This window comes from Bolinopsis microptera, chromosome 1 (genome assembly GCF_026151205.1).
Source record: "Bolinopsis microptera isolate Bmic1 chromosome 1, MBARI_Bmic_1.0, whole genome shotgun sequence".
NCBI lineage: Eukaryota > Metazoa > Ctenophora > Tentaculata > Lobata > Bolinopsidae > Bolinopsis > Bolinopsis microptera.
In genome coordinates this window covers 19,384,667-19,412,356 of record NC_087072.1, presented here as the reverse complement: position 1 = coordinate 19,412,356, position 27,690 = coordinate 19,384,667, and the positions used below count along the sequence as shown (strand labels likewise).

The following is a 27,690-nucleotide window of genomic DNA, read 5'->3' as shown; positions in this document are numbered from 1 at the left end:
TGCAAATCGTGGAATTACAAGTTCCACAACAAAAATCATCGCAGTAATTATAAATTGAAAATGCACGATCTCAATTTAAAAGTTTACCAACTAAACGACACCTTATACGACTGCTTTATAAAATCATGTCCACCAACTTTCATCAGGAATAAAAAAAGGCTCACATGGTGGTCCAAAAATCTAACGGAATCAGAAACAAAACTCATCATATTGCGTAACGACCATGAAAATGACCCACACAACAGCGAGCTCCAAACACAATATAACGAAGCGCACAAAGCGCTAAACGCTCTCATCTCAAAGGAATCAAATGAAAATTGGAGAACATTCTGCACAGGTCTTCAAAAACAAAAGGATGTATCAAAAATATGTAAATCTCTACTAGGCAACAAAAATTCCAACCTCAGCGCACTGCGCAAGCCAGATGGAACCTACACCCAAAATCCACGTGAAACCCTGAATCTTCTCTCCACAACGCTATTCACCAGTAAAGCTCCAAACCAGGAAGAACTCCTCCCATGTAAAGCAAACGCGTCTCCAGAGGACATCAACTCAATCATCTCGATAGCCAGATTAGACGAAGCAATAGCGATACTAAAAAAGAATAAAGCTTCTGGTCATGACAACATATCGAACGAAATGCTCATAGAAGCGTATGACATCATCAAGTCTCCACTATTGAATATAATGAGGCTCTCGCTTATCCACGCACAAGTTCCGACAGCATGGCAAACCTCCAATGCAGCAATCCTATCTAAGCCAGGTAAAGATGATTACTACACAGCTAAATCCTTCCGTATAATCACACTTTCATCCTGTACATTGAAACTAATGGAACGACTAATTCTCTGGCACCTACAACGAGACCTCAAAATGGAAATAGCACTATCACCAAAACAATATGGATTCAGAAAAGGCAGTAGTACCGAATCAGCCATCCTCAAACTGGTATCAAAAATTGAATCTGCACTGAAAATCGGTAACTTTTCACTCGGTATCTTCTTGGACATTGCTGGGGCATTTGATAATATCCCGTTTATAGCTATTAAACGCGCCCTAGAGAAATCCAAAGCTAAGGGGAACGTAAGTAACTGGATACTTCACTTGATCACTTCCAGAAAACTCAAGCTCAATCTCAAAGGTATAGCAATAGTAATATGGATTCTAGCAGGTTGTCCTCAGGGTGGAGTCCTCTCACCCTTCCTGTGGAACATAGTTCTGGACTCCCTTCTCATTCTCTTAGATACCATCAACGAATTACTAGCTTTTGCTGATGATTTAGCTATCATCCTCATGGGTATCGACCTATCAACCCTTAGAGACCTTGGACAAGCATATCTTCGCAAAATCAATAAATGGTGCGAAGAAAACGGACTCAAGTTGAACGCTATCAAAACGCAAATAATAATTTTCAGTCGCAAAAATAATATAAACATACCACGCCCAATCAAATTACACGGCATCGAAGTTGAATTTCACAATACAGTAAAATACTTAGGCATCCACCTAGACAGCAGACTAAATTGGCACAAACATATCAACATCACAGCAAAGAAATGTACCAACATTCTCTTCGCCGCCCGAAAAACGATTGGTGACAACTGGGGTATCAGTCCCGACAAAATCATATGGGTCTACAATGCAATCATTAAACCAATCATGACCTATGCATGCGTAGCATGGGCACCTAGACTACTAGACAAGAAATCCGTACTCAAACCACTCGAGAAACCAGGAAACTTATCCCTCCTACTAGCATCAGGAGCACTACGATCATCCTCACAAGAAGTTCTACATCAGCTCTTCAACTTACTTCCAGCAACACTTGAATTAGAGAAAACGGCACTCCTCCAATCCCTAAGACTAAAAAGCCTCGAGCACTGGCCGACTCTCACAATAGATCACAGCATAAGAAAATCATTTCAACCGTGCACTGTTATCATCGACAAAATCTTAAACAACGTCTTTAACACCTATAACACAGCAGACAACGACTTGCTAAAACCAACTGACATAAGCGACAAATCTTATCATCTCACAATCGGCGACAGAAATATGACCCCGATGAATCCGGGAAATTTCTTGATCACTGCATATACTGATGGATCCAAACATTCCAGCACGGACAACTCGACAGGATACGGATTAGTCATACTCATAAACGAGGAAGACTTCATTACAGAGAACTACAACCTCTCTTCACACCACACGGTATTCCAATGCGAGGCACACGCCTTATACAGAGCAAGCATCCTGCTACATGACATCATTTCATCACCAACATATAAAGAACACAGAGTGATAATATACACGGACTCACAAGCACTTATCAAATCACTAACCAAATCTTACACAAACAGCAAGATGATACACAAACTACATAATAGTCTCAACAAAGCATCAAGTAAACATCTTATCTACATCGATTGGATCCCTGGACACGAAGGTCACCATGGCAACGAACATGCGGACAAGCTTGCTAACATCCGATCCACCGCAATCAATCCAGAACTAGAGAGTGACATTCCACGGAAGCCTAACACAGAGTTCAAAAATAAGATCATCAATCACATCCAACTAAAATTCAACAAAAGATGGGAGAAATGCAATATCAGCGACAATACTAAAGAATTTGTAACTGGGATACTACATCACAAATTGCATGGACAATATCTTTTTAAATTAGGAGCAGAATTACTCAGACCACTTACAAGACTGATAACTGGTCACAACGGACTAAACCACTTCCAAAATAAAATAAACTTCACCACAGCACCCTCCTGCAGCTATTGCGAATCAGAAACACATGAGACCGCATTACATCTCATTTGCGAATGTGTACGATTCACACATATTAGAATGAACAAGTTTGGTGAGGATCCAACAACTATTGATCAAGTCATACGAACCATAGCACAAACAAAAGCACTTAAGTTAACAAATCTACTAGACTTCGTCGACTACTCAGATCTCTGAACCATAGTAACCACACACCGTTACCAGGAACGAGTGCGAGGGACGACAAGGGGCTATTGCGATGCAATCTGGACAAGAGTCCAGGCTGGCTCCCTTAGTTCCAACCTCTCGGTACTGGAAACGATACATTTTCTAATCCTGATAACCCATCTCTCCAAGATACAATCATACAATAAAAGTACAATCTCATCGAACTCACATCTCTGGAGTTAAGCGCAAAGCGTCACTATGGGGCCTTCGCGATGCGAACCAGACACATAGTCTGGACTGGTACCTCAGACGCTAACGTGAAACTTACAGAGTATATAGGATATAACAACTTACTCGGGCGTAAGGAGTCGATACGGAGCTACTGCGATGCAATCCAGGCAAGTGTCTGGACTGGCTCCTAAAAACTCCAAACGCTCGGGCGAGCGGCATGGCAACTCTGATTCTTTATAAATAATTATTTTACCAAACATACAGTACGCAAAACGAACGCAGATTTCAATTCTTATATAGCAAAATAGCCGAAGTGCGCGGAGGCCGGGGAGAGGGGCTAGCTCCGGCGCGCGCGCCGGGATAGCACCCCAACACGGTAACGCGCAGCAGAGTAGTGGGGTCGGCCACACTACCGAATACACGTGACGCCAACCCGGGGTTTATTACCCGCACGGCTATATTATTATGCGCAGTTGAAACCTGGGGGCTCGCCGACCAGGTTCACCGGGTGGAAACTGAAGGCATATATGACTCCCATATCTGAAAGCAGGTTGGGAGCACTACGGAAAGCTTGGAAGCTCCCGTCACCTACTAACTACTACTAACTAGGTGTGACATACTATTATATTCTTATAATTATATCATATGAATTGATTGCACTGCTAATAAATAAAATACTTTGTTTTACTAAAATACTTTGTTTTAATCTTAGAAAGCGCTTGCGCTTTGAGGTATTAAAGACAACGGTTATTTCGATAAGGGGGGACAGAGGGCCCAAGTTGCGATATAAACCAGACAATATTGAAGATTTAGATTTAAATATTGAGCCCTTTGGCTAGAGAATACTTTCTTGAATATTTTCGATAGTTTTTAATATTGGTAATTTGTTAATGAATTGTAATTGATTGGTATGTAATATTTAGGCCCGTGGCCAGTTTTCAAATGTAAGTAAGTAAGCAATAGATTGATGAATCCATGGATCACTTCTGCGTTAATTAAATCTGTGTTTACTAAAGGCTTTCACTACAAGCGATGGAAGGCTTCGTGTACCAAAATCAACCCATTAGGTGAGGAAACTTTATATCTTAAGTATAAGGAGTATCGTTCTATCCTAAACAAAGCTATAAAATCTGCGAAAAAAGCCCACTATGGGAAAAAATTTGAACTTGCTAAAGGAAATATTTAAAAAACCTGGGAATTGATTAACGAACTCAGGGGTAAATCTAAAAAAGATATAAAAGCATCATTCTTAATTGATGGTAGAATTGTAACTGAACGCCGTGAGATTGCTAACGGATTTAACATCTACTTCTCGTCTATTGCTCGTACTCTTAATTCAAAAGTTCAATCTTCTGTACCATCTCGTACGGTAACTGATGGCAATTTCAATAAAACGAAGTTTAAACAATACCTCAAGGGCAGAGAAAGAATAGTGAGCTCTTTTTTTCTCAGCCCCTGTGACGAGGAAGAGATAAGTAAAATTATTGGTAGCCTTGAAAATGGGAAGGCAAGTGATATCTCTGTTAAAGTCTTAAAAAAGAGTGTAAATTATCTGTCTGGTCATATCTCTAGATTCTTTAATTGGTTCTTGGACAATGGGGTCTTTCCAAACAAGCTTAAAACGGGCTCTATTACACCAATTTATAAAAAAGGAGACTCACGATGCCTTGATAACTATCGACCTGTTTCTACATTACCGATATTTGGAAAAATACTTGAAAAAATAATTTATAATAGGCTATATAATTACCTCAGTGCTATGAACGTGATTTATGATCGACAATTTGGTTTTAGAAAACAACACTCAACATCTCATGCCGTAAACAATTCTGTCAATAAAATACTTAATGAGATTGAACAGAAAAATCATGTAATTGGAATATTTATTGATCTAAGTAAAGCATTTGACACAATTGAGCACGATAAACTCCTGCATAAACTTGAACACTATGGAGTAAGAGGTATTGCACTAAAAACTCTTGCTAGCTATCTAACAAACCGTAGCCAAGTAACTTCTTTTCAAACTGAAAAATCGGACAAGTGTTCAGTTGAGTATGGTGTACCCCAGGGGTACGGGTCAGTGTTAGGACCTCTACTATTTCTGATTTATATAAATGATATTGTGAGCTCCTCAAGCTTGGCTGAATTCGTCCTGTTTGCTGATGATACAAATATTTTTGTGATAGGTAGTTCAGCACAGGAAGCTTTTGAAAAAGCTAATCATGTAATGAAACAGGTCAGTAACTATATGGAGTCTAACAAGTTACATATAAATGCAGGGAAAAGTTGTTATATGCATTTTCAGCCAGGTTTGTCAAGAGCAACACAGACCTGTGCCAGAACACGGCCCTTTAACAGGAATCTAACGATTTTAATAGATGGCAAAAAGCTAGAAAAAGTTCAATGTACAAAGTTTCTTGGGGTGATAATAGACGAACAGCTAAGCTGGGAACCACATCTTAATCATTTATCTTTAAAGCTGAACTCCAGTATTGTATCGATTAAGAGAATTTGCAAACTCATTCCCAAATCTGAATATTTGAAACTATACAATGCTCTTTTTATGTCACATCTTAGCTATTGTATAAGTTGCTGGGGTGGGATCCCTAAACATAAGCTGAATAAAATCTTTGCAATTCAAAAACGATGTATAAGACTGCTATTTGGTAACATTCCCAATTTTGATCATAAAGAATACTATTTAACCTGTGCACGTTCAAGAACTTATAACGAACATATGGCTAGCAAGAACTACTGTCTTGAACACACTAAACCGCTATTCACTGAGCAGAAAATTATGAACCTGGAGAATCTGCACATGTACCATACATTTATGGAACTATTCAAAATTCTTAAATTTGATGTCCCCCAGTCGATTAAAGATCTTTTCAAGTTCTGTCCTAGAAATGAAAAACTTCGTCTGATTGTCCCATTACTGAGGTTAGATATCTCCCAACAGAACTTTTTGTACACCTCTACGAAAATTTGGAATGACCTCAGTCCCTATGTATTCGAAATTTGTGATGCTAATGAAGATGGGATAATAATCCCGGGTTCTTCCAAGAATTCAGACTTGTCAGCCTCGTCAGGTATTATTAAATCTAACCTTAAAAAGCACTTGCTATCCCTCCAAAATCGAGATGACCCTAATACATGGTAACTACTTTATATTATATCTCAAATTCTAAATCCGGTACGGCTCTGCACACATGATATCTCTCTCTGCCATGAAACATGGCTAACCTTTTAAACTATTATTGAAAACCTAAACCTAAACTAAAACTCAACTGGGCTCTCCTATGTCACCAAACTAAACCAATAAGTAATTTTATATTATTATATTTTTCTATATTTGTATAACATATATTTGTATTGACGTAGTGGATGGTTGAGGGGGTTTCAAGCACAGGTCACTCTCAAATCCTAAAGATAAGCAGTGGCCTTCGGCACTTCAAACCTCTTCAAACCTCCCCTGATTTATTTATTATTGATATTGTTTGATTGTGTCGTAAAAATAAATATTTGTTTTATTAAATATTTGTTTTATTAAAAAAGTAAGTAAGTAAGTTTTAAACTATTTTCACAACTACAATTAAATACATTTATTGAGTTCAGGGATGGCAAGTAACAATGTACCCGAGAGGGTGTCGATACGAAAAAAACGTGGAGTCAAGACGAGTCCCCCTAAGGATTCATCTTCTGATAATGTCCCAGTGCCAGAGGAAAAATACTGCCAATGTGATGTTTACATGTCAGAAGAACTATCAGTTGAGTGTGAAGCTTGCCAATTATTTTGGCACCTGAGTTGTGTTGGTTTATCTGGCCTTAAAAACGAGATGTTACTGAATCTTACAAACTGGAAGTGCCCATACTGTTTTGTGGCGCCTCATACCTCAGCTGACACTAAGGAAAACGGGGCTGTCAGGGCTATTATTAAAGAGGAACTCCAACATTTGACCCCAGCCCTGACTAACTCGATTAAGGAAGCTATTAAAGGAAGTGCAGAGAAAACAGTTGATAAAGCTGTTCGTCTCTATTCTGAGGTAACAGCACAAACCCAGAAGAAGGTTCTCGATGACATGAGTCGTGAACAAGCTTCTGAAACTGTTATTTCGGAAGTGCAAATGAAGATGCACACTGATACATTTGAGCGAAACAAACGAAAACTCAATCTGTGTGTGCTCAAGGTTCCAGAGAGCAAAAAGACTACCTCTAAGCAACGCCAGGAGGACGACTCCAAGTTCTGCAGGGAGACCCTAAAGATTAAGAAGGACGACATGATAAGTTGCCATCGCTCTGGCAAGCTTGATGCTGACAAGCCAGATCACCGTCGCCCGCTCATCATCCAGACACGAGATGAAGAGTCAGTAAATTTCTACGCTGACCATGGTAAGGGCTGGAAAGAGTCAACTTATTGGATCAACTTGGACCTCTGTAAGGCAGACAGAGATATTCGTTTTTTAGCCAGAAAGGAGAGGAAGAAGAGGCAGGAGGAAGCGAAGAAAAGAGAGACAGAGAAGACGAAGGAGGAGGCAAAGAAAAGAGAGCCAGAGAAGACAGAGGACAAAGCGGAGGCCGCAGTGCCCAGCCGTTAAATATTTTTTATACCAATGCTAACGGCCTATTTAATAAAATTGATGAACTAAAATGTATTTTATCAATGTATAAATCTATTGAGGTAATTTGTGTAACAGAAACTCATTTTAGTAGTGATATATTAGATGCCGAAATTTATATTGAAGGATTTAGTATGTTTAGAAAAGATAGAGATTTTAGAATTGACAATTCCACTGGCAGTATAAGTGGTGGAGGAGGCTCTATAATTTATGTTAAAAACTGTTGTAATGCTTCACTAGTGAACTCTTTTTTAAAGGCACCGGATTCTTTAGCTGTTAATATCAACACATCAGGTGGACTGATTAGTATTTGTTGTATTTACAGATCCACTTCATTGAATTTAGAACAGAATAATGCGTTAATATCTTGTATCAAGAGCATCTGTAGTGAAAGGAATGATTTTGAAACACTCCTTTTAGGAGATTTTAATTTACCAAATGTTTTATGGGAAACTGGTAGCATAAATAGTAATATTGCTAGCAAGAACCAGTTTTTAGTTACTCAACAGAAATTCATGGATGTTTTCAATGACAGTGGTTTAACTTGGTATTTCACCAACGAGACAACTAGAAGACGGCTTGTGAAGGATACTCTCCAGGAGAGTCTTCTTGATCAGGTCCTGTATACAAATGATGCTCTTGTCAACGGTTGTAAGATCGTTTCTCCGCTTGGTAAGAGTGATCATGTTGGGATACTTGTCGAACTAGTTGTTTCGCCGGATACTAGCAAATGTTTAAAAGAGAAGATTATCAAACCTATATGGGGTAAGATTTCCTCTGAAGAGTTATTAAATTTTAGTTTGAAAAATATCGACTGGGATTATAGTTCTACCAATGATGTTCAAGATATGTGGGCTGAATTACATGGTAAACTGGAGACTGTTGCTGCAGCTGTTCCGACTGCTTCGGTTTATCTCGACAACAGACCTGTCAAGTTGCCATGGAGTACATCTGCACTTAAACGAATGAGAAAGAATAAAGATAAAGCATGGGCTGAGTTTGATATTAATCCATCTGATGTTAATTTTAGTTATGCAAGTAGCAAACAACATACTTATGAATTAGCAGAAATTAAAGCTAAAGTTAATTATGAAAAGAAAATTACATCTAATCTGAAGCAGAATTGTAAGTCTTTTTACTCTTATTTACGAAATAAACGTCAAGTTAAGTCTAGTGTGGTTTCTTTAGATAGAGGAGATGGTACACGCACAGATAGTTCGACTGAGTCAGCTGAGGTACTCGCAAGTGCCTTTAGCTCTGTTTTTGTGCGTGAACCACCTGGCCCTCTCCCTAAAACTGAGAATTTAAGACCTGACAATGAGAGTATTGATGATATTGATGATATGGAAGTCAACAGCTCTGATATAAAAAAGCAACTTTTAAAGCTTAACATTTTTAAGAGTTCTGGTCCGGATGGTGTTCATCCGAAGTTGTTGAAATCGCTAGCTTATGACAACAATTTTGTTGAAGCAATAACTAAATTATTTCAAAAGTGTTCAGATACAGGATCTTTACCTGCAGTGTGGAAATCTGCATCTGTTGTAGCATTGTTTAAAAAGGGTATTAAATCAGACCCCTTAAATTATAGACCAGTTTCATTAACTTGTATTTTGTGCAAAGTGTATGAAAAGTTGGTGAGAGCACATGTTTTAAATTTTCTAGAACATCGAATTTCGAAGCATCAGCATGGATTTGTTAAGGGTAAATCGTGTTTATCTAATCTTTTAGAGACATTTGATGACATTCTTGACATTTTAGATGAAGGTGCCCCGGTTGATCTTCTATACTTTGATTTTAGTAAGGCGTTCGACACAGTCCCCCACTTTAGACTTCTGTCTAAATTGGAAGGCTTTGGTGTCAAAGGAAAGGTTTTAGATGTTATTAAAGATTTTCTGACAGACAGGACTATGAGGGTTTCTGTAGAAGGACAATGGTCCGAGGTTAAACATGTTTTATCTGGTGTTCCTCAGGGGTCAGTTCTAGGCCCTCTCCTATTCATTCTGTATATTAATGATTTGCCTGACCTTGTAAAAAATAAGATAAAGTTATTTGCTGATGATCTTAAATTAATTGGTAATGCAGCTAACCACGGTAGTGTTGCTGAAGATATCGAAGTATTAGAAGTTTGGGAAAGTATTTGGCTTTTACAATTTAATCCTGCCAAGTGCAAAGTAGTGCACATTAATTTTAACAACAATCCTAATTTAAATTATAAGGTAAATGGTATAGAACTTGAAGTATCTGATCAGGAAAAAGATTTGGGGGTTATTACCCATAGCTCCCTGCTTTGGAACGAACAGATCAAAGCATGTATCGCTAAGGCAAATCGTATGATTTGTTGGATTGTAAGGAATTTAGTTATTAGAGAAAAGGTTGTTATGATTGCTATATATAAAGCTTTAATAAGACCTCATCTTGAGTATTGTGTCCAATTGTGGAATCCACCTGCGGCTCATGGAAGTTGGGGGACTGTTTTGGAGCTGGAGAGCGTCCAGAGGCGGTTTACCCGTCTGATTGATGAGGTGGGTACTCTTCCTTACAGCCGTAGACTGGAAATCCTCAATTTGACAACGCTGGCAGAGCGGCGAATACGTGGGGACCTTATTGAAGCTTTTAAGGTTATTAATGCTATGACTGATTATGGTTCAGACTTGTTCAGACCAAGCAGATCAGGTCTTAATCTGGTTTCATCCAATAGATGTAGTAAAAGTGTGACAAAGGTCAAGAATATCCAGAAGTCTTTTCTCCCGGAGCGAGTTATTCCATATTGGAACAAACTCCCTCCGGACGTCAAGAACTCTGTGACAGTTTTAGGTTTTAAAATTAAATTAGAAGGATATAAGGTAGATATGATTTCTAAAAGTATTACAAACGATTGCTTTTTTTGGAATGTTTCTAATGAAGTTTTAGTAAGAATTGAGGGAGCCAGTTATGTCAGTAATAAAGAGAAACATAACAATTATCTTTGGTTCCATCCTTATGTGGCAAAGAAGCGTTTTATAAATCTTTATTCCACTGGGAAGTTTTTAAAATAGGATAATGTTTTTGATGAAATTGTTTTTAAATATTGTATTTGATAATTAATTAATGTTGGTGGGGAAATATTTATTATATATTTTTTCACACAGTGCGATGATAGTTTGTAGACATGTGTGATGATGTGATGTCATAAATTTTACTTTACTTTACTCTACTTTACTTTAAGTAAAATGTATGACATCACATCATCACATATGTCTACAAAATATCATCACACTATGGGAAAAAATATGTAATAAATATTTCCCCACCAACATTAATTAATGTTGTTTCCATATAAGTTTAATAAAATTCTCAACCGAGTCTAGTTTTCACAGATCACAACTTTTCAGATGTACGTATTTGCTTTACCGGTAGATTGAACAGATAATTAAGCAGAATAACCTACATGTTCCAAACTTTTAATTTACCATATTCTTCATTAGCTGAAAATTTAATGAAAGGGACTTTGAATGTTTGACATAAGCCGAAGGTTGGCTTGTGTAATGTGTGAGTGGTGCCTTTACGTTCTAAGAAGAGTTTATGCAATTTATTTTATCATGCTGCATTTGACAGAATAGTTAGTAATAATAGTTAAGGGGGCCGGGGGGGGAGTCTTCATCAAAATTATCTCGAAATTGATTTTATAGTGGTTTCTGATAGAGGGGAGTAATATCTAACAGCTGCTTTTAGTCCCATGGAAAAATATTGTTCCTAGCCAAAATTATCGCCAGTCAAAGGTCAGCGCTTATGTGTAATTGTATTTCACGAGCGATTTTCAATCGCGCTCTGAAAATCGAGTCTAAAAATCTATCTCCTCCTACATTTTTTGAGCAATCACCCTGAAACTCGATTTTCAATCGCGCTCTGAAAATCGAGTCTAAAAATCTATCTCCTCCTACATTTTTTGAGCAATCACCCTGAAACTTTCAGCATATGTTCTATGGATCATTAAGAAGATATCTGTCCAGCCGAATTTTGAGATAGGCCTTAGAAGATTTTTTATTCAATTTTGAAAATCTTGGACCTCATTTTTTGACGATTTTTCCAGGTCCAAGATTTTCAAAATTGAATAAAAAATCAGGGTGATTGCTCAAAAAATGTAGGAGAAGATAGATTTTCAGGGCGCGCGATTGAAAATCGCTCGCGCAATACAATTACACATAAGCGCTGACCTTTGACTGGCGATAATTTTGGCTAGGAACAATTTTTTTCCATGGGACCAAAATTAAAGCAGCTGATAGATATCACTCCCCTCTATCAGAAACCACTATAAAATCAATTTTGGCCCCCTTAATAGTACTATGTTTACAGTGTGCACTGAAGGGGTATCCTAGGAAGTTTCTTGAACTTTTAACAGGTACCCCTCCTCATTTAATCCTCAATTAAGTTTCTTATCATTCTTATCATTTCCTGTACTTCTGGTTGACGGAATCAAGAACTGCTCTGGATGCATCGAAATCACACAATTCTGCTTTAAAATAGTGTTGTCAAATCTTCTACGTCTTATTTATTTGGATTTTTGCAGCTTTTCAATTCTTCTTACCAAACCAAGAATTCAGGAGGCAAGGGTGGGTGCGTAAACTTCACGGTCTGCACTCTCTAATCCTATATCACCTTGGATTATTTTCAGCGTATTTTTGTAAAAGGTATATACCTTCTAGCCACTCTCTTGCTACTCCAAGTCCCCTAAGATGTCTGGTATAAAGGTTTGCTTTAATTTATACTAAATAAAATTGTTTTTTTCTTATTTTTCCGGAGTTCAACGAATGGAACTTGCATTGATCATCTCTAATGTCACGGTACGTGACAACTCGGCTGACTTATTGTGACTGCTAGTTCATATCAGTTCTGAAAAATATTTAAATTCTACAAACACATCCTAATTGTCAATCTTCAGAACATCCTCCTCTTTTTTTCTACACACTGCACTGTTTGAGGATTTCACTGATAACATAAAAAAATTTGTTTCACTATTCCATCCACTAACAAAATCAAAAACAACAAAAAAGTTATATTGCTCATCACATTTTATTAAATAGAATTCTATATCCTCAGCGCCACATGAGTTTAAGTAGAATGAAACTTGGATACTGGAAAATTAGGGGCTTAGTTGAACCAATGAGGATGCTTCTTCGCTATGCTGGCATTGACTATGAGGAAGTTGTTTACGAGCAAGGTGATGCACCAAACTTTGATAAATCTGTTTGGTTTGATGTCAAATTCACCCTAGGACTTGACTTTCCAAACCTCCCGTATTTGATTGATGGTGATGTGAAGCTCACTCAATCAATCTCTATTCTTCATTACCTCTCCGCTGAAACTGGACTGTACCCAAAGGGGTCAAATCTTGCTGATATATCTCGTTATGACATGATCGATCATGCTATCATGGACTTCGTTCTTATTGGTGTCAGACTCTGCTACGACTCAACTGCTGATAATTTTGAGGCTAACAAAGTTGCTGTTGTTGCACGTGGGAAGGAGTTTATGAAGCAGTTTTCCAGTGCTCTTGGAGATAACAAGTATTTTGCTGGAGACGACATAACAGGGACTGATTTCTGGATGTTTGAGGCTATTGATCGGTTTGTTAAGATGGAACCCACATTCATTGAACATGATAATCTGAAAATGTTTATGGAGAGAATCAGAGGATTGCCTGAGCTGAAGGAATATTTCAATTCTCCTGAGTCGACCTACAACTGGCCACTTAACAACAAACATGCTGTATTTAGATAGACAGAAATAAAATCAAATTTAACACAGCATATATTTGGATCATGCTTATAATATGGGTCTCACTTTTGAGAACAGGGAAATGAAGATTACAGGGTTTGGTTATGATTTGTATGTACATACTGATTTAAGGGTAATGGGTTGAAACATTTCTACATTATAATAATATTTGGCCAAAAATTCCATAAAAGCTGATTTAATGATTAATTTATTAAATTGATGTATTTTAAATGACAACTATTTTTTAACAACGACAAATAATTGCACTGTCTTACTATTCTCTCCGCACTAAGAATTTGTTTTATTCACTGCAAATCACTACTCAAGTGTTCAGTATGCTGTAGTGAATAAATACACAAGAAAACAATTTCATTATTTAGCTTTAAACAATAATTTCTATTGAACGCAGACAATAATGCAGACTTAAGTTTTGAAAGCTCCCGGGCTGTAAAATTTACTGGTAGAGAGTAGAGACACGTAGTTTTGTATTGATTATATATTAATTTTTATATATTTTATTGTCTCTCAATCAACTCCAGGGCATGGACGAGTGAGTTGTTTGTCAAGTACATCTTCATTGTCAACCTTAAGAACATCTTCCTGTTTAGCATTCTCTACACACTGAATTGTGTGAGCATTTTACTGATAACATCTTTTCCATCCATCTCAACCCCTAGAGCATTATATTGGCCCTCGAGAGACGTAGAATGAAGCTTGGATACTGGAAAATTAGGGGATTAGCTGAACCAATGAGGATGCTTCTTCGCTATGCTGGCATTGACTATGAGGAAGTTGTTTACGAACCAGGGGATGCTCCAAACTTTGATAAATCCGTGTGGTTTGATGTCAAATTCACCCTAGGACTAGACTTTCCAAACCTTCCGTACTTGATAGATGGTGATGTGAAGCTCACTCAATCAATCTCTATTCTTCATTACCTCTCTGCTAAAACTGGACTGTTCCCAAAGGGGTCAAATCCTGCTGATATATCTCGTTATGACATGATCGATCATGCTATCGAAGACTTTGGATCATGCTTTTATGGACTTTGCTATGACACAACCCCTGATAATTTTAAGTCTAACAAAGTTGCTGTTGTTACACACGGAAAAGAGTTCATGAAGCAGTTTTCCAGTGCTCTTGGAGATAACAAGTATTTTGCTGGAGACGACATAACAGGGACTGATTTCTGGATGTTTGAGTCTATTAACCGGTTTGTTAAGATGGAACCCACATTCATTGAACATGATAATCTGAAAATGTTCATGAAGAGAATCAGAGGGTTGCCTGAGCTTAAGGAATATTTCAATTCTCCTGAGTCGACCTACAACTGGCCACTCAACAGCAAATATGCTATAAACACATTTTAGAGATAAAGTCAACTTTTGGTCTTACTTTTGATAACAGGGAAATGACGTTTGCAGGGTTTGGTTATGATTTTTATGTACATATTGATTTAAGGGTAATGGCCAATGGGTTGAGTAATTTCTACATTATAATAACATTCGGCCAAAAATTCCACAAAAGCTGATTCAATGATTAATTTATTAAATTGATGTATTTTAAATGACAACTATTTTTAACAACTGCAAATAATTGCACTGCCATACTACTTACTTTGGTTACTTTGGTGTGCTTCATAGAATCCTCTATCAGAGTGGCTGAGTTGCTATTCTCACCTGAGTTGCTATTCTCACCACACTAACAATTTGTTTTATTCATTGCAAATGGTTACTCAAGTGTTGAGTTTACTGTAGTGAATCAATAAACAAGAAAACGATTTCATCATTTAGCTTCAAACAATTATTTCTATTACATCATGAATACCTGATATACTTACTGAATAACACTGCGTGTAACTGTAAAAAATGTTAGAATTTATTTATACCTTGCTAAACTCCTCTTTCCTCCAGCTCAGACTGGCATGTCATGATTTTTAGACAATGTGTGAACTGTACGAGATCACTACCACGTATAGTATCATCTAGCTACTCCAACGGTAATTTCAATTCTTTATTTAATTAATCAAATATTTCTACTAATGTTCATCTATTTTTACTTGTATTGGATAAGTTATATAATATATTAGAATTATAATTAAAATAAATTTGATTGATAAAGGTAATCAAGTCGAACTATTTATTTGCCAATTCGGCAATATCGTTTCTTTTATTCTTTATTACGGACTTCAAATTTGATATCGTATTGCACTTAATTCTGTTTTGCAATGAACTTGTAGATAACACTTTCACTCTTATTTCAGGGGTATCCAGACAGCTTCGTAACAGGTGAGATTTGATTAAATATTTGAAGTCCGAGTATTTTGTGATGTGTCTTTAATAGCCTGATCGTCAAAACCTTAATAAGTACAAGGCAAAAGTTTACATTCAGTAAGGTAATATGCCGTGTCAATCAGCTGTAAAATTTAAACAAATTAATTGCCACGTATCCGATTTAAACTGATTATCGTCACGTGACAGCAGCTTTCTGTGTATGACCTCATTCTCCGTGATAAATATCTAACTAGTTGCGTAATCAGTACTTCCGGAATTAATGTACAATGTACTGTGTACATGTAATGGCTTGTTAAAAGCACTACCAGTTCACAATTCACATGTCTAATTGTATTTGTCAGTCTGAATATTATATATGCAATTACATAACGGACGGTTCACAGTTATTCAAATATCCAACAATTTCATATTTACGAAAAAATGGGAGGGGGAACGGTATATTACCCCCCAAACATGCTGGATCCTTATAATCGACATTATCAAGAGTCTGTTTTGAGTAGTGGTTAATAGTAGTAGTAGTAGTTATACAAGAACAATGAAATATGTTACCATCCTATGAGAGATGATGTAACTAGCTAATAGCATAACAAGCATTTATTTTATACTCCTTTCAACACAATATTATGTAAGATCAACTGTAAGGTATCTAGACTCTAGTTCTTTTATACCAACTCACCTGAATATACAGTAATTCAGGCCCTAGAGTTCTCAATATTCTTTAATGAAATTTGGTGGAAGGAGTAGCTGCTATAAATCAGGGTTTTACTGTATTTTAATTTGTTTGTCACTTATCATCTGGAACCAACTACCAATTGAAATTAAGACTTGTTCTGATGTTGATCTGTTCAAAACATTATTAAAAACTCACCTGTTTAAGAAAAGTTATGTCATGAGCGATTAATTGACAATATAACTTTATGTTATTTGCTTAAACTGTTTAGGATGCAACCTAATGTCATGATCTTTTTGAACTTATTAGCAATTAGACTGTTAGCTCGCTTCATAAGCATGTCATCTTCGTTCCAAAACTTTTTATGTCCTATGCATACACTCCTTGATAGTTATCTTGATCTAGTATCTTTGTTTCACACAATAGAGCATAAGTTTTGTGGTTTATCCACTGGGCTTAGAGTTTGTGTTTAAGCTACCAAATTTTATTATTATTATTTATTATCATTAATGATTTAAATGTAAAACTATTTAATGATCTGAGATCAGGACATATTAGCTATGCTTTTAACAACTAGGATATGACATGAATCATGAACAGTGTATGTAGTCGTTTAAAAGTTGTTTGTCGTTAGTGAAATTGTTTCAAGATTATGTACATTATTGTAATTAATTAAGTACTTTGAAACAGCAGATGTTTTGAATTTCTAAAGTAGGTCCTGTAAACACTCGACATAGGCTTACAAAAGTTTTGCTTTTGCTTGTCATTTACCAACGTCATACAACTGTCAACTCTACCATTAGATATTAGGTCATACGATAGTTGTATGTAGTAATTGTGTGTGATCTCACATCGTTCAATTGTTTTACATTATGTAATGAAAAACGACAGTAAAATAGTTCAACACGTTAAAATAAAGGGGAAGGGAAAAGAGGTACAACTATAAAGTTGAATCTGTTGAAATCTCCTAGAATATAGACTTTGAGTAATTCCTTCATCTTTCTTGAAAGTGTACATGTCACGGATGTGTTAGTGTGCCAAATAGATCTCTCAAGATAGTCACGTGAGATCTACTCATACACACAGCACATAATACAATGGAATTTAACATGATCACGTATTGCAAGTGTTGCTTGTGATTATAACACACACGCACACACACGAATATTATCACTTTACGTACAGGAGCGGTAGATGACATTGTAGATCATTTCAATTTGTTTTTCTCAAAAGACAACTATTTATATAAAATATGTGTTAATAAGATATGACATTTACAAAGTCTTAGAGAAAGGATTAATTTGATCGATTCCTAACACATTCATAACGATCACTAATCAGTGATCCTTTTGATGCTCCTTTTGCATATCAGTTGCTGCATTTGAAAATGTGTCACAAAAGTTCTCAACGTAATTTGGATGTTTCCCTATACTACCTATATCTAGACTACGTAAGCAAACATTATAAAGACGACATGACAGGAGTATGAGTGTGTAATTATATTATATACGCTAACGGCTAATCTAACTGTAAAAGTGTAATTATAAGTTTAAGGCAACATTTTTCGATGTCAATTTTCTACGTAGTACCTATATTTACTGTTATTTCTAAAAACCTGTGTTAACTCTTTGGTTCATGAGTCTCCTACACTATCTGTTAGTCATCTGAGGTATATCAAGTGCCTTCCACTTGTTTCTTTTCATGGCTAAATTTGTAAGGTTGAATAGTTCCTTAACATTAAGCTTAAATCTCTGGATTTAAGGTTACATGCCAATTAGTTAGATAGATTACTCTGATGTTGACCTTTTCTACACTTAAACTAATTAGTTAAAGCAAACTTTAGAGACGGAAATGCAGGAGTGAATTCGTCAGACCGTGGTTAGGTACAGTCTTCGTCATATAAAATAGTCTTGAAAATATTACTTGGATGCCTGCCAATTCTTCCCTTCATATTTGTCGATAAAAACGTTACTTTTGTGGATGATAATGAATAGTATCATTATTAATTATGTACTGAAGAGTGTATCTGCCAAACTATAAATTGCTTAGCTCACTTTTGGGCTTTGGCAACTAGTTTTAAATGTCTCGTCAGTGCAAACACACACATCACATTAACCTTACATATCCTACACGTATCCTACATATCCTACACGTATCCTACTTTACCATGTCCTACATTTCAGGTCGGGAGCAGCAGCAGCAGCACAGCGCCACAATGCTCTCATAACCAGGTCCCACCACTCCAAACAGCGACTTTACACCCTACACAAGCGCGCGTCCTGGCTCAAGCACGACAATGTCCTGTGTCACGAGTACATCACACCACTGGTTACCTTTAGAGTTTACAGCACGGACAAGTCTCCTTCCTCCTCCAGTTCACCTGATATTCCAATACATCTGGTGAACCCCAAAATAGATCTTACTCAAACTGTTAAACATGTTGAGAGCCTTTCTTCAGACAATAAACCCTCCGAAACAGACGATGTTTCGTTAAGAGAGGAGAAGAAATCAGAGGAGTATACCAAAACTGAGGTTAAGTCAGACGTTGAGACTGTAAAATCAGCCAATGTAGCAGCTTCAGAAGAGCTCACTGTTGAAAAATTAGTCACTGTTGAGACCCCCAAAACCACATCATTAGTTTTATCGTCCCCGAAGCCTTTGATTGTAAGATCGTGGACTGCTTTCAAGGGATTCCTACGTCATAATTACGATGGATGCAAGCTTCTATTCATTGAAGTTAAGATTTCTAGTCGACTTTCCAAGAAGATTTTCAGAGGGGAATCTTTGACACGACGTGAACAGAATCAGGTATTAGATCTTGTTAAATGTTAAATCTCTATTCACTTCGGTATTCTCAAGTTGCATACATATAAATAGCATACATAGTTTTAACTCTTTAGATTAGTTATTATCTTAAATCGCTAAGATGATTTTAAGTTTTTAGGCGGTAAAGCGTAATATACAGTGTACCAAAAGTAAAACCTGTGATTTTAGTTAAAGAGAACAGTGGGTGATGTGTTCAGATTGGTCCCGTTTGCCATGTTCATCATCATTCCCTTTATGGAACTGTTACTTCCTGTCGCTCTTTACTTCTTTCCTGGAATGTTGCCAAGGTAACGTATGATAGTAAACTTATTTTTATCCCTCATAAAGCCAAATATCTCTACTATTAAGAAAAAGGCACACATTTTTTATTTTTCATGCAAACAAATATTGTAATCTGAAATAAATTTCATTAAAAATGAAGCATTGTTTAAGATACTTTGTATTTCCATCAACGTTTGCAATACGTCCTCTGAGGTGATGGGGGATTATTTATCTACCATTCTTCTTACAAAGATTACGGACTGGAACAATATTTATTAGTCGCATAGCAATAGACAGATGATAATTTCTGATTATTCTGATTTTTGCGACAAATGATACTGCACTGTTAGGATAAACGACGTTTCAAAGTAACAACTTCGTATTCATGCTCATATTATTTGTTATATATTTGTTATATATTTGTTGTATATAACAAATAATAATTTGTTATATATAACAAATAATAATTTGTTATATATAACAAACTATATATTATAGTAGTGTTGAAAGTATTAAAATTCTTCTTACAGTACGTTTGAAACCATCGATAAGAAGAGAGAAAAGAAACTCAAGAAACTGAAGCTTAAGCTTGATTTAGCGAAGTTTGTTCAAGATTCCATGGTTTCTATGATCACCACCCAGAAGGCCAAACCCATGGAGTTGGAAAAGTTTGGAGAGTTCATCGCAAAGGTAGCTACAGTCAAGTACAGAAATGCGTTTATACTAGATTTAATAAGAGAACGTTTCCTTGATTTTGTATGCGATTTGTATGCGATTTCACCACTGTATGCGATTAGTGTTCCCGGGTAGGTGGCACATGTTTCGGTGGTTAATTAAGTAGTACCTATCCCAAACCAACAGAAAATCCAAGTTTCGACCTCTCGACCCATTCAGGCCACTCCCAGGGCCGGGCCACGCCCATCCCAAAATATCTGAAAATTCCATACAAAACGTACACAAAATCTCGCACAAAATTCAAGGAAATGTTTTCTGGATTCAATTATGTCACGGCATGTTCTGGAATATGAGACATCGTGCCCGCTGTTTTTTGGCCAAAACGTTCTTCAAAACTCGTGAATTTGTAGAGGGTATGGCGCGCGCGCACGTAGTTTTAAGACGCGCGCGCGCATTCTGGAATTATCAATATATATTATATATCTATTTTCCTAATATCTCCTAATATAACTTTGATCGAACAAGCCTAAATTCATGATGCACTATAAACTTGATTTGAGACAGAAATTTTAGACAATTTATCTGCTTACGTGTAATTTTAAAACTCTTATCAGTTACCTTGTCTTTTATCTAATTTTTATCAGCAGATTTATAAATCTGCTGTTCATTTGTAGTTATTACCTTGCTAGTTATGAGTAAATTTTTGCCTTCCATCAATTGAGTGCAGCTTTCAGTTTTAAAATTTTCAGTTTATTCAGATTTTTCGTTTTCGATATTGCAAATTTTTAATAAATCATGTTCAGATTATGGTGATAATGGATGTAAAGGTACTTCAACCGAATTAACAATCCAACCGTGTGTATGACGTGTCCCAGTAGCCAATCATAATATATGTATTTCTACCGGTGGCACATACTGGATGGCGGTTAGATGAGTACACTACTCTCACAAGCATCTCGAGTCTCTCGGTGATCCTGCCTCCACACCACACTCAGTCTGGACTCCCTTCCGGCCGACCGAACTATTTTCCTAATATCTCCTAATATAACTTTGATCGAACAAGCCTAAATTCATGATGCACTATAAACTTGATTTGAGACAGAAATTTTAGACAATTTATCTGCTTACGTGTAATTTTAAAACTCTTATCAGTTACCTTGTCTTTTATCTAATTTTTATCAGCAGATTTATAAATCTGCTGTTCATTTGTAGTTATTACCTTGCTAGTTATGAGTAAATTTTTGCCTTCCATCAATTGAGTGCAGCTTTCAGTTTTAAAATTTTCAGTTTATTCAGATTTTTCGTTTTCGATATTGCAAATTTTTAATAAATCATGTTCAGATTATGGTGATAATGGATGTAAAGGTACTTCAACCGAATTAACAATCCAACCGTGTGTATGACGTGTCCCAGTAGCCAATCATAATATATATATATGTAATATATAATTTATACAACACGTACAAACGCCGCGCATTATATTCATCCGTTGCTAGCACATCAGGGCACGTACGTACGTCTTTTAAGCGTACTGGTGTTTTCAGTAAGATAAACCATGATCATATTAATTTTAAGAATTACAACGTTTAACATATGAACAATTCTTAGACTCGAAGCAGCGATCCTCGTGATGACATTGAAGAGCTGGTGTCGTTCTCCAAACTGTTTTCTGAGGAACTGACCTTGGATAACTTGCCCCGACAGTACCTGGTTGCCATCTGCCAACTTATTAACATTGATACTGGGTTCCACACAGACGCCTTCCTGAGATTTAGACTGCGGAACAAGATGAATTCTCTCAAGAAAGACGACATGGTGAGTCCTTAACATAAGAAGGAAATGCTCGAACTCTTTGGTTGCTATCAATACCTTGGGAGATAATGAGAGCTCTTGATTACGTTCAAGTGAATTTGGGCTTCACGTGGAGCAACCCATAAAACTAACATGTTCCCCAATTATTCCGCAATTTTATGACACTACTTTTTATTCTGAAAATCTTCTGAGAAATTCTTGCCTTATTAGCATTCTTAATTCTTAAACACCGTTTTACAGATGATTAGATACGAAGGACTGGAAGCAATGACTGGTTTAGAACTGCAGAATGCAAATGCAGAGAGGGGTATGAGAGCTGTGGGGGTATCCATAGAACGACTCAGAAACCAACTCGATCAGGTATAAATAGCATCATTTAAATAACGTGCAAAGAAATAGACAGACATTTTACATTCTCGATAATATCAGTCATCAGTGTCTATTATTATAGTGACGTGGAGGGAACGGCGCTTGATAATGTAAGATTCCCCCGCTGTATAAAACTCCATCCCCGTATACACATTACACATTACACATTTATCCAGATTAGTTTGCTTTGAACCATCATAAGTTTTCTTCTTAACACTCCAACTCCTCAGTGGATGATTCTTAGTTTGGATAAGAAGATCCCAATGTCTCTTCTGCTCCTTAGTAGGGTATCGACCATGCCCGCAGGAAATGCGATTACTTACGAGGATCTTAGAAACGCTGTCGCTCATCTTCCTGCTACCCTTGTAAGTTCACATTTAATTACGCTGGGTGCATTTTTAATTGGATTGTTAACTGTTAGTCAAGTCTCAAATTTTACGATTAAAAGGATTGGTTTAGGGTTTTTACATTTTGCCTACGCTTCTGAAATTAAATTCTGCAAATCGTGCTGGAGTAAACATACTTGAACGTAACGTGAACCAAAACTTTCAGATTGGAGAAGCTAAGATCACATTGGCCGCTCAAAAGGGTGAGAAGATTGATAACAGATCTCGAATTGAAGCTGTGAAAGCACAGGAAGAGATGATCAAGTCAGAGAAAGATCAGCAGGCTAGGAAGGATCTCATCGACTCGGAGAAAGACAGAATTAAAGAAGAGGTAAATAATGTGAAGGATCGCTAATAATCATTCATCGTCGGTCCTCACCAAAAATATCTCTGATAATCATATTTCCTCACTGAAATTAGCTGCTTATTGAGAACTTCAGTACACGACTGAAACATCATCTTAAGTGTTATTTCATTTCAGCAAGAGGCTAAGGAGTCTAGTAACACCCGTGTGGCAGCTAACCTGCAGATGAAAAAGGAAACCCTGAAGGACATGGCTAAACCGATCCTAACAGAAGACCAGATCGAGTTCAGAAGACAAGAGGTGGCAGAGATCCAACAACTCATTACCGGTCTCAGAGACAAGAAGAACCCACTTTTGGAGGAGAAGGGAGAGCTGCGAGACCTCATCGAAAAAGCGCTGGTCTATCATATGGTCAGTTCCAAATAAAGCCACAAAATTTTGAGAATAACAATGACTGATGTTAATTCGCACTCATAGCAATAATATTTTGTAATAATGGGATTATGTCTTTAGCAATAATGAGTTAGCGAAGATTCTAGTAACGTATAGAAACTCATACAAAGAAAATCTTCGTTTTTATTTACATTATGAGAAAGTGTAAAAACTCCCACTTTGCAGACGGTAGAAGAAGGATCAGTAAAAGCCTCCGCGAAGAACAAACTGCTCTCCAACAAAGTTGCTAAGATGCTCAACCATTCTCATAAAGTTCTAACTCAACTAGAAACCGGGCTCCAACAGGAAAGGGACTCATCCTCCGAAGTTTCCGACAAGAGCGAGGATGTGTAAGTAATTAATTAGTAATTAATTAGTTAGAAGATGTGTAAGTTATTGAGTTTTCTGTTCTCTGCCTTCGTCTTGGGGGCCATCTACTTAGATTTTCAGACCACCCCGGCCCCCTCCCCCTGTCCGGGTGTGTCCGAATTTTCAAAATTACCCCCCCCCCCTCGGCCTCCCCCGAACGTCCGGATTTCCAGCTACTTTTAAGAGTACAAATAAAACGAACTCAAATTCATTGTTAATAGATGTTAGTAGATGGCCCCTTGACTGATTATTAACATGCGACTTGTCTTTCCATAACTGTTCGTGATTTCTCGAGCTGGCACATCATTGAACACTTTCAGTCTACATTATACGTTTAGTTTTTCTTGATTTGTAAATCCTTTCTTCTTAGATCCTTCGTTTCTGTCTAATCATAATCTTTGTACATACCGTGTAGCGAAAGTTAGGATTCTAATCCGATTCTAATTGGTTACCTGATATTACAGTGTCCTGAGCAAGCAGGAAATCAAGAATGCTATAAACGAGATCCTGAATGTCAGTAAGAAAGATCAACTCATGGCCATCCTTGAAGCACTTCCCTCCGATACTGGAAACGACATCAAAACCTCTGAAGTTCTCAAGGTTAGTTCCGAGTCTGTGATGAGTTGACCCACTCGTTTGTGAGCCTCATGAGATTTTCAATAATCCGAATACTGTTATATATAATAACGTATTATATATACACTGTATAATACATGACCCGGGTCCCTAGCCAATATATGGAGGTAACGTGTTTGGTATCGCTTATATTAAGAGGGAGCGGCGTGTTATGGTGCGTGGTAAATGAGAGGAGCGGCGTGTTATGGTGCGTGGTGAATGAGAGGAGCGGCGTGTTATGGTGCGTGGTAAATGAGAGGAGCGGCGTGTTATGGTAGCTGTACTGCCGTTCCTGTCCTCATTATTACTCGCTAGTGTTCCAGTGAGAGCGGGAATTTGGAGTACACGGCTAATTCTCCGAAGTACAATGTACGCTCCTCTCTCTTGAGTGTTTGTTAACAACGAAGGCTCTTTTTTACACACGGCTGTTGCTGCAAAGTATAGGCAGTTAACAAGTTTGTAAACATTTCTGAATTTCTGAATTAAACTGTTTCAGGGTTTAGAAAAGATTGCCACTGAAGGAACTGACTTGACTGCTAAAGAGATCTCCTATGTTATGAAGCTCACCCAGAAGTTCAGTAAAGAAGATAACTCCAGCTGACAAGCTTGTCTTAATCGAATTTAATGGAAAAAGGGTCATTGTTGGGATCGTCATGGTGATGAAATCAGGCCTTAATTGTTATAAACTGTTTTGTACACTGAGCCAAGTTTTTATAACTTAAATTAAGGTTAATTGGTTAGTCCAGTAGTAAACTTTCAATTTTGTAAGTATTTTTAGCACCAAAATTGAAATATATAAAATTAAGATCATGAGTAGATTGGAATAGTAAATTTACCGGTGTCCAATAACTTGAAAATACCTAAAAAAATAGTACCATAAATACATTATACCCTCACAAGACTAATATCCGTCCCAAACGGGAGTTCCTCCCGGTTCTCGAGACCCTTATCATCCAGTAAATTTGGATGTAATTTTGGCATTTCCTGTAACTGCAGGCCCCAGTAAATTAAGTAACAAGTTAAGTAACTTCTAATTACTGATAACTCTGATACGCTGACCCTCTACTCTCTAGACCCTCCTTCTCGTCCCAGTTTTATAAGGATGTGATAATTATGTGTATTTATTAGCAGTGTCCGAGCAGAAACATTTCTATAGTTTATGAGTTCAATCCATTTGATTTTATTTCTTGGCTGTATTCGGAAGTCTCTTCCATTTCAGGCTAGCGTATTTAATTGACAAAATTGTCAAAATGATGTGCAATTAGTCATAATAGTGCATCATTTCAAATGCAAAATAATGAGAAAGAAGCTTTGCAATATTATTGAAATATGAAAATTAAAAATGTGAGAAAAAAGTCTCGGTTGGTATTAATAGTGTATCAGGTTTTGATTTAAATGAACCTGTATAGCCCTAGGGAGCCCGGAACAGGAACGACTCTGATGAATTCTTGGAAGCAGTGTCGTCTCCCAAAAAAGTGCTTATTGTAGTACAACTGTGCATCTCCCAAGGTGCTTTGCAGCGAGAGTTTTAGAATTTTGTAGTTTTTGGCCCTGTCAAATGAAATATTATTGGCCATGCCAACCAGGGAATGTTTTTAGGAGAAATTATAATGGTTTTTGTGGTCTCAGTGAACATATTGGGTGCTGTTTATCCCAATGATCTGAATTGTAGTAACCTGAGAAAATAAGCGATTTTAAGCAAAAATGGTTGGTTAATGCAATTGTTATATTATTCATAAATGATTTTATTAGTCGACATAATTACCGCATCACTAATACTATCACTAAGCCTGCCCATATATTCACTGAAATCAGTCCAGGGATCAGGGTTCGACCAACATAATTTGGCCACGTGTTAACCACGTGTTGATTTTTTCGATAAAATTGGGAGAATTAAGCTCATTTTAACTGCATACCCTACTAACAAGTACAAGTTATTTTAGATGACTAAAAATGTTCACAAGTATATCCAGTTGGATCTGTTTGTTGGCAAGAGCTGAGTTGACGTCTTAATAACGCTTATTGCTACCATTCAACTTCCTAAAAAAACCAAGAATATTGTTTCTGAGAATTAGAAACTAGAGTAATTACTAATTTAGAAATTTAGATATTTTCCATTCTTATTGATCGAGCACGTGTAATTCACTTAAGGTTGATTGTAGAGACCAGAATTGTGCTATTCATTCCGTGTTTGTTTTGATTATAATAGTGTAGTACAGCAAATAATGTTCAATTTTCAATTCAAATTAATGTGTCTTTATTGGTTTTCAGTCATCTATAGTCGGATCCCAAACGTTCTAAAAGGCCATCTAGCTCGTTAGCTTTTCGTGTTAAAAGCGATTTCTCGACGGTTATCACCGGGGGGGGGGGGGGGGGGGGGGGGGGGCCAATGACTACTTTTGGGGACTTGGGGAATTACGTCAACGATTTTACCCCGAGTCCCCATGATTTTAATTCCCCATTAGTCCCCAAAAGTCTCCATTAGTCCCCATTTAGATTTCAAAAAATCTGGCTTCTCCAGATCGTAAACTTCTCAAGACTGAAGTCTAGAATATTTATAAATGGTCACTGGACATTCCTGACTTCTTTGGAGCTACTTGGGGGCTGTTAGAGTACCTCATGTATATTAAGGGAGGGGGCGGGGGCGACTACCAATGACAACATTGAGGAGACATATTGCATATATACGCTTATTTTATCAGATTGATCTAGTAACACGAGTTGTAGCGCAAGGAAAATAAACGCATTATTAATTTTTCTTATTACTTTTGTATTGATTTGTCTGAAATGATATGCTCAGTAGTTTGAAATTGGCGTTGGTTTCTTTTGTTTTTGACGATCATTTATGGAAATATTCACAAAAGATTGTGCATGATCATTTTCCCCGATAATGTCCATGCTGATGGGTCAAAAGATTCAAGAGTTCAGCAAGTCGGCTACTTCTACCTTCACGAGAGCTAAACTTCAATTTACCTCAATCTGAACTGACTTGTACAGTGGTAGAACACATTACAACCGGGCTTATCATTTTACTTTTAAGTCAGATTTATCCTACTCTTATCTTGGACAAAACATCTCGATCGTATCGTTATTAAACTAACTTGAAAACCATAAATAACTGTCAAAAATT

At 37.0% G+C, this 27,690-nt stretch overlaps 3 protein-coding genes across 4 annotated transcripts in view; all 3 read left to right on the top strand.

Annotated features, from left to right (window-relative positions):
• LOC134823959 (mitochondrial proton/calcium exchanger protein-like) overlaps positions 1-26,804 on the top strand; it is a 93,328-nt gene extending 66,524 nt beyond the window's left edge. Inside the window, exons 1-14 of one of the 2 annotated variants that reach the window (XM_063835559.1) lie at positions 6,775-6,787; positions 15,461-15,546; positions 15,811-15,835; positions 18,695-19,319; positions 19,506-19,624; positions 20,129-20,288; positions 21,882-22,088; positions 22,326-22,445; positions 22,685-22,819; positions 23,007-23,171; positions 23,322-23,555; positions 23,763-23,926; positions 24,410-24,545; positions 25,057-26,804. In XM_063835559.1, coding sequence (XP_063691629.1) covers positions 15,477-15,546; positions 15,811-15,835; positions 18,695-19,319; positions 19,506-19,624; positions 20,129-20,288; positions 21,882-22,088; positions 22,326-22,445; positions 22,685-22,819; positions 23,007-23,171; positions 23,322-23,555; positions 23,763-23,926; positions 24,410-24,545; positions 25,057-25,161 — 2,265 coding nt within the window. In that variant the 5' untranslated portion in view covers positions 6,775-6,787; positions 15,461-15,476 and the 3' untranslated portion in view covers positions 25,162-26,804. Of the gene's footprint in view, positions 1-6,774; positions 6,788-15,460; positions 15,547-15,810; positions 15,836-18,694; positions 19,320-19,505; positions 19,625-20,128; positions 20,289-21,881; positions 22,089-22,325; positions 22,446-22,684; positions 22,820-23,006; positions 23,172-23,321; positions 23,556-23,762; positions 23,927-24,409; positions 24,546-25,056 lie in introns of those variants that run through there. The other variant, XM_063835565.1, reaches the window with a different exon arrangement.
• On the top strand, positions 12,939-13,550 carry LOC134822936 (glutathione S-transferase Mu 5-like). Its single transcript, XM_063834254.1, has one exon. It carries the CDS (start codon positions 12,939-12,941, stop codon positions 13,548-13,550), a length of 612 nt encoding a protein of 203 aa, XP_063690324.1.
• Positions 14,255-14,917, top strand: LOC134822839 (glutathione S-transferase-like). Its single transcript, XM_063834141.1, has one exon. It carries the CDS (start codon positions 14,255-14,257, stop codon positions 14,915-14,917), a length of 663 nt encoding a protein of 220 aa, XP_063690211.1.
• Positions 26,805-27,690: the final 886 nt, after the last annotated feature.

Excerpts from the sequence above, each read along its gene's own strand:
- LOC134822936 (XM_063834254.1), top strand. The coding sequence starts at position 12,939 with ATGCTTCTTCGCTATGCTGGCATTGACTATGAGGAAGTTGTTTACGAG.
- LOC134822839 (XM_063834141.1), top strand. The coding sequence starts at position 14,255 with ATGAAGCTTGGATACTGGAAAATTAGGGGATTAGCTGAACCAATGAGG.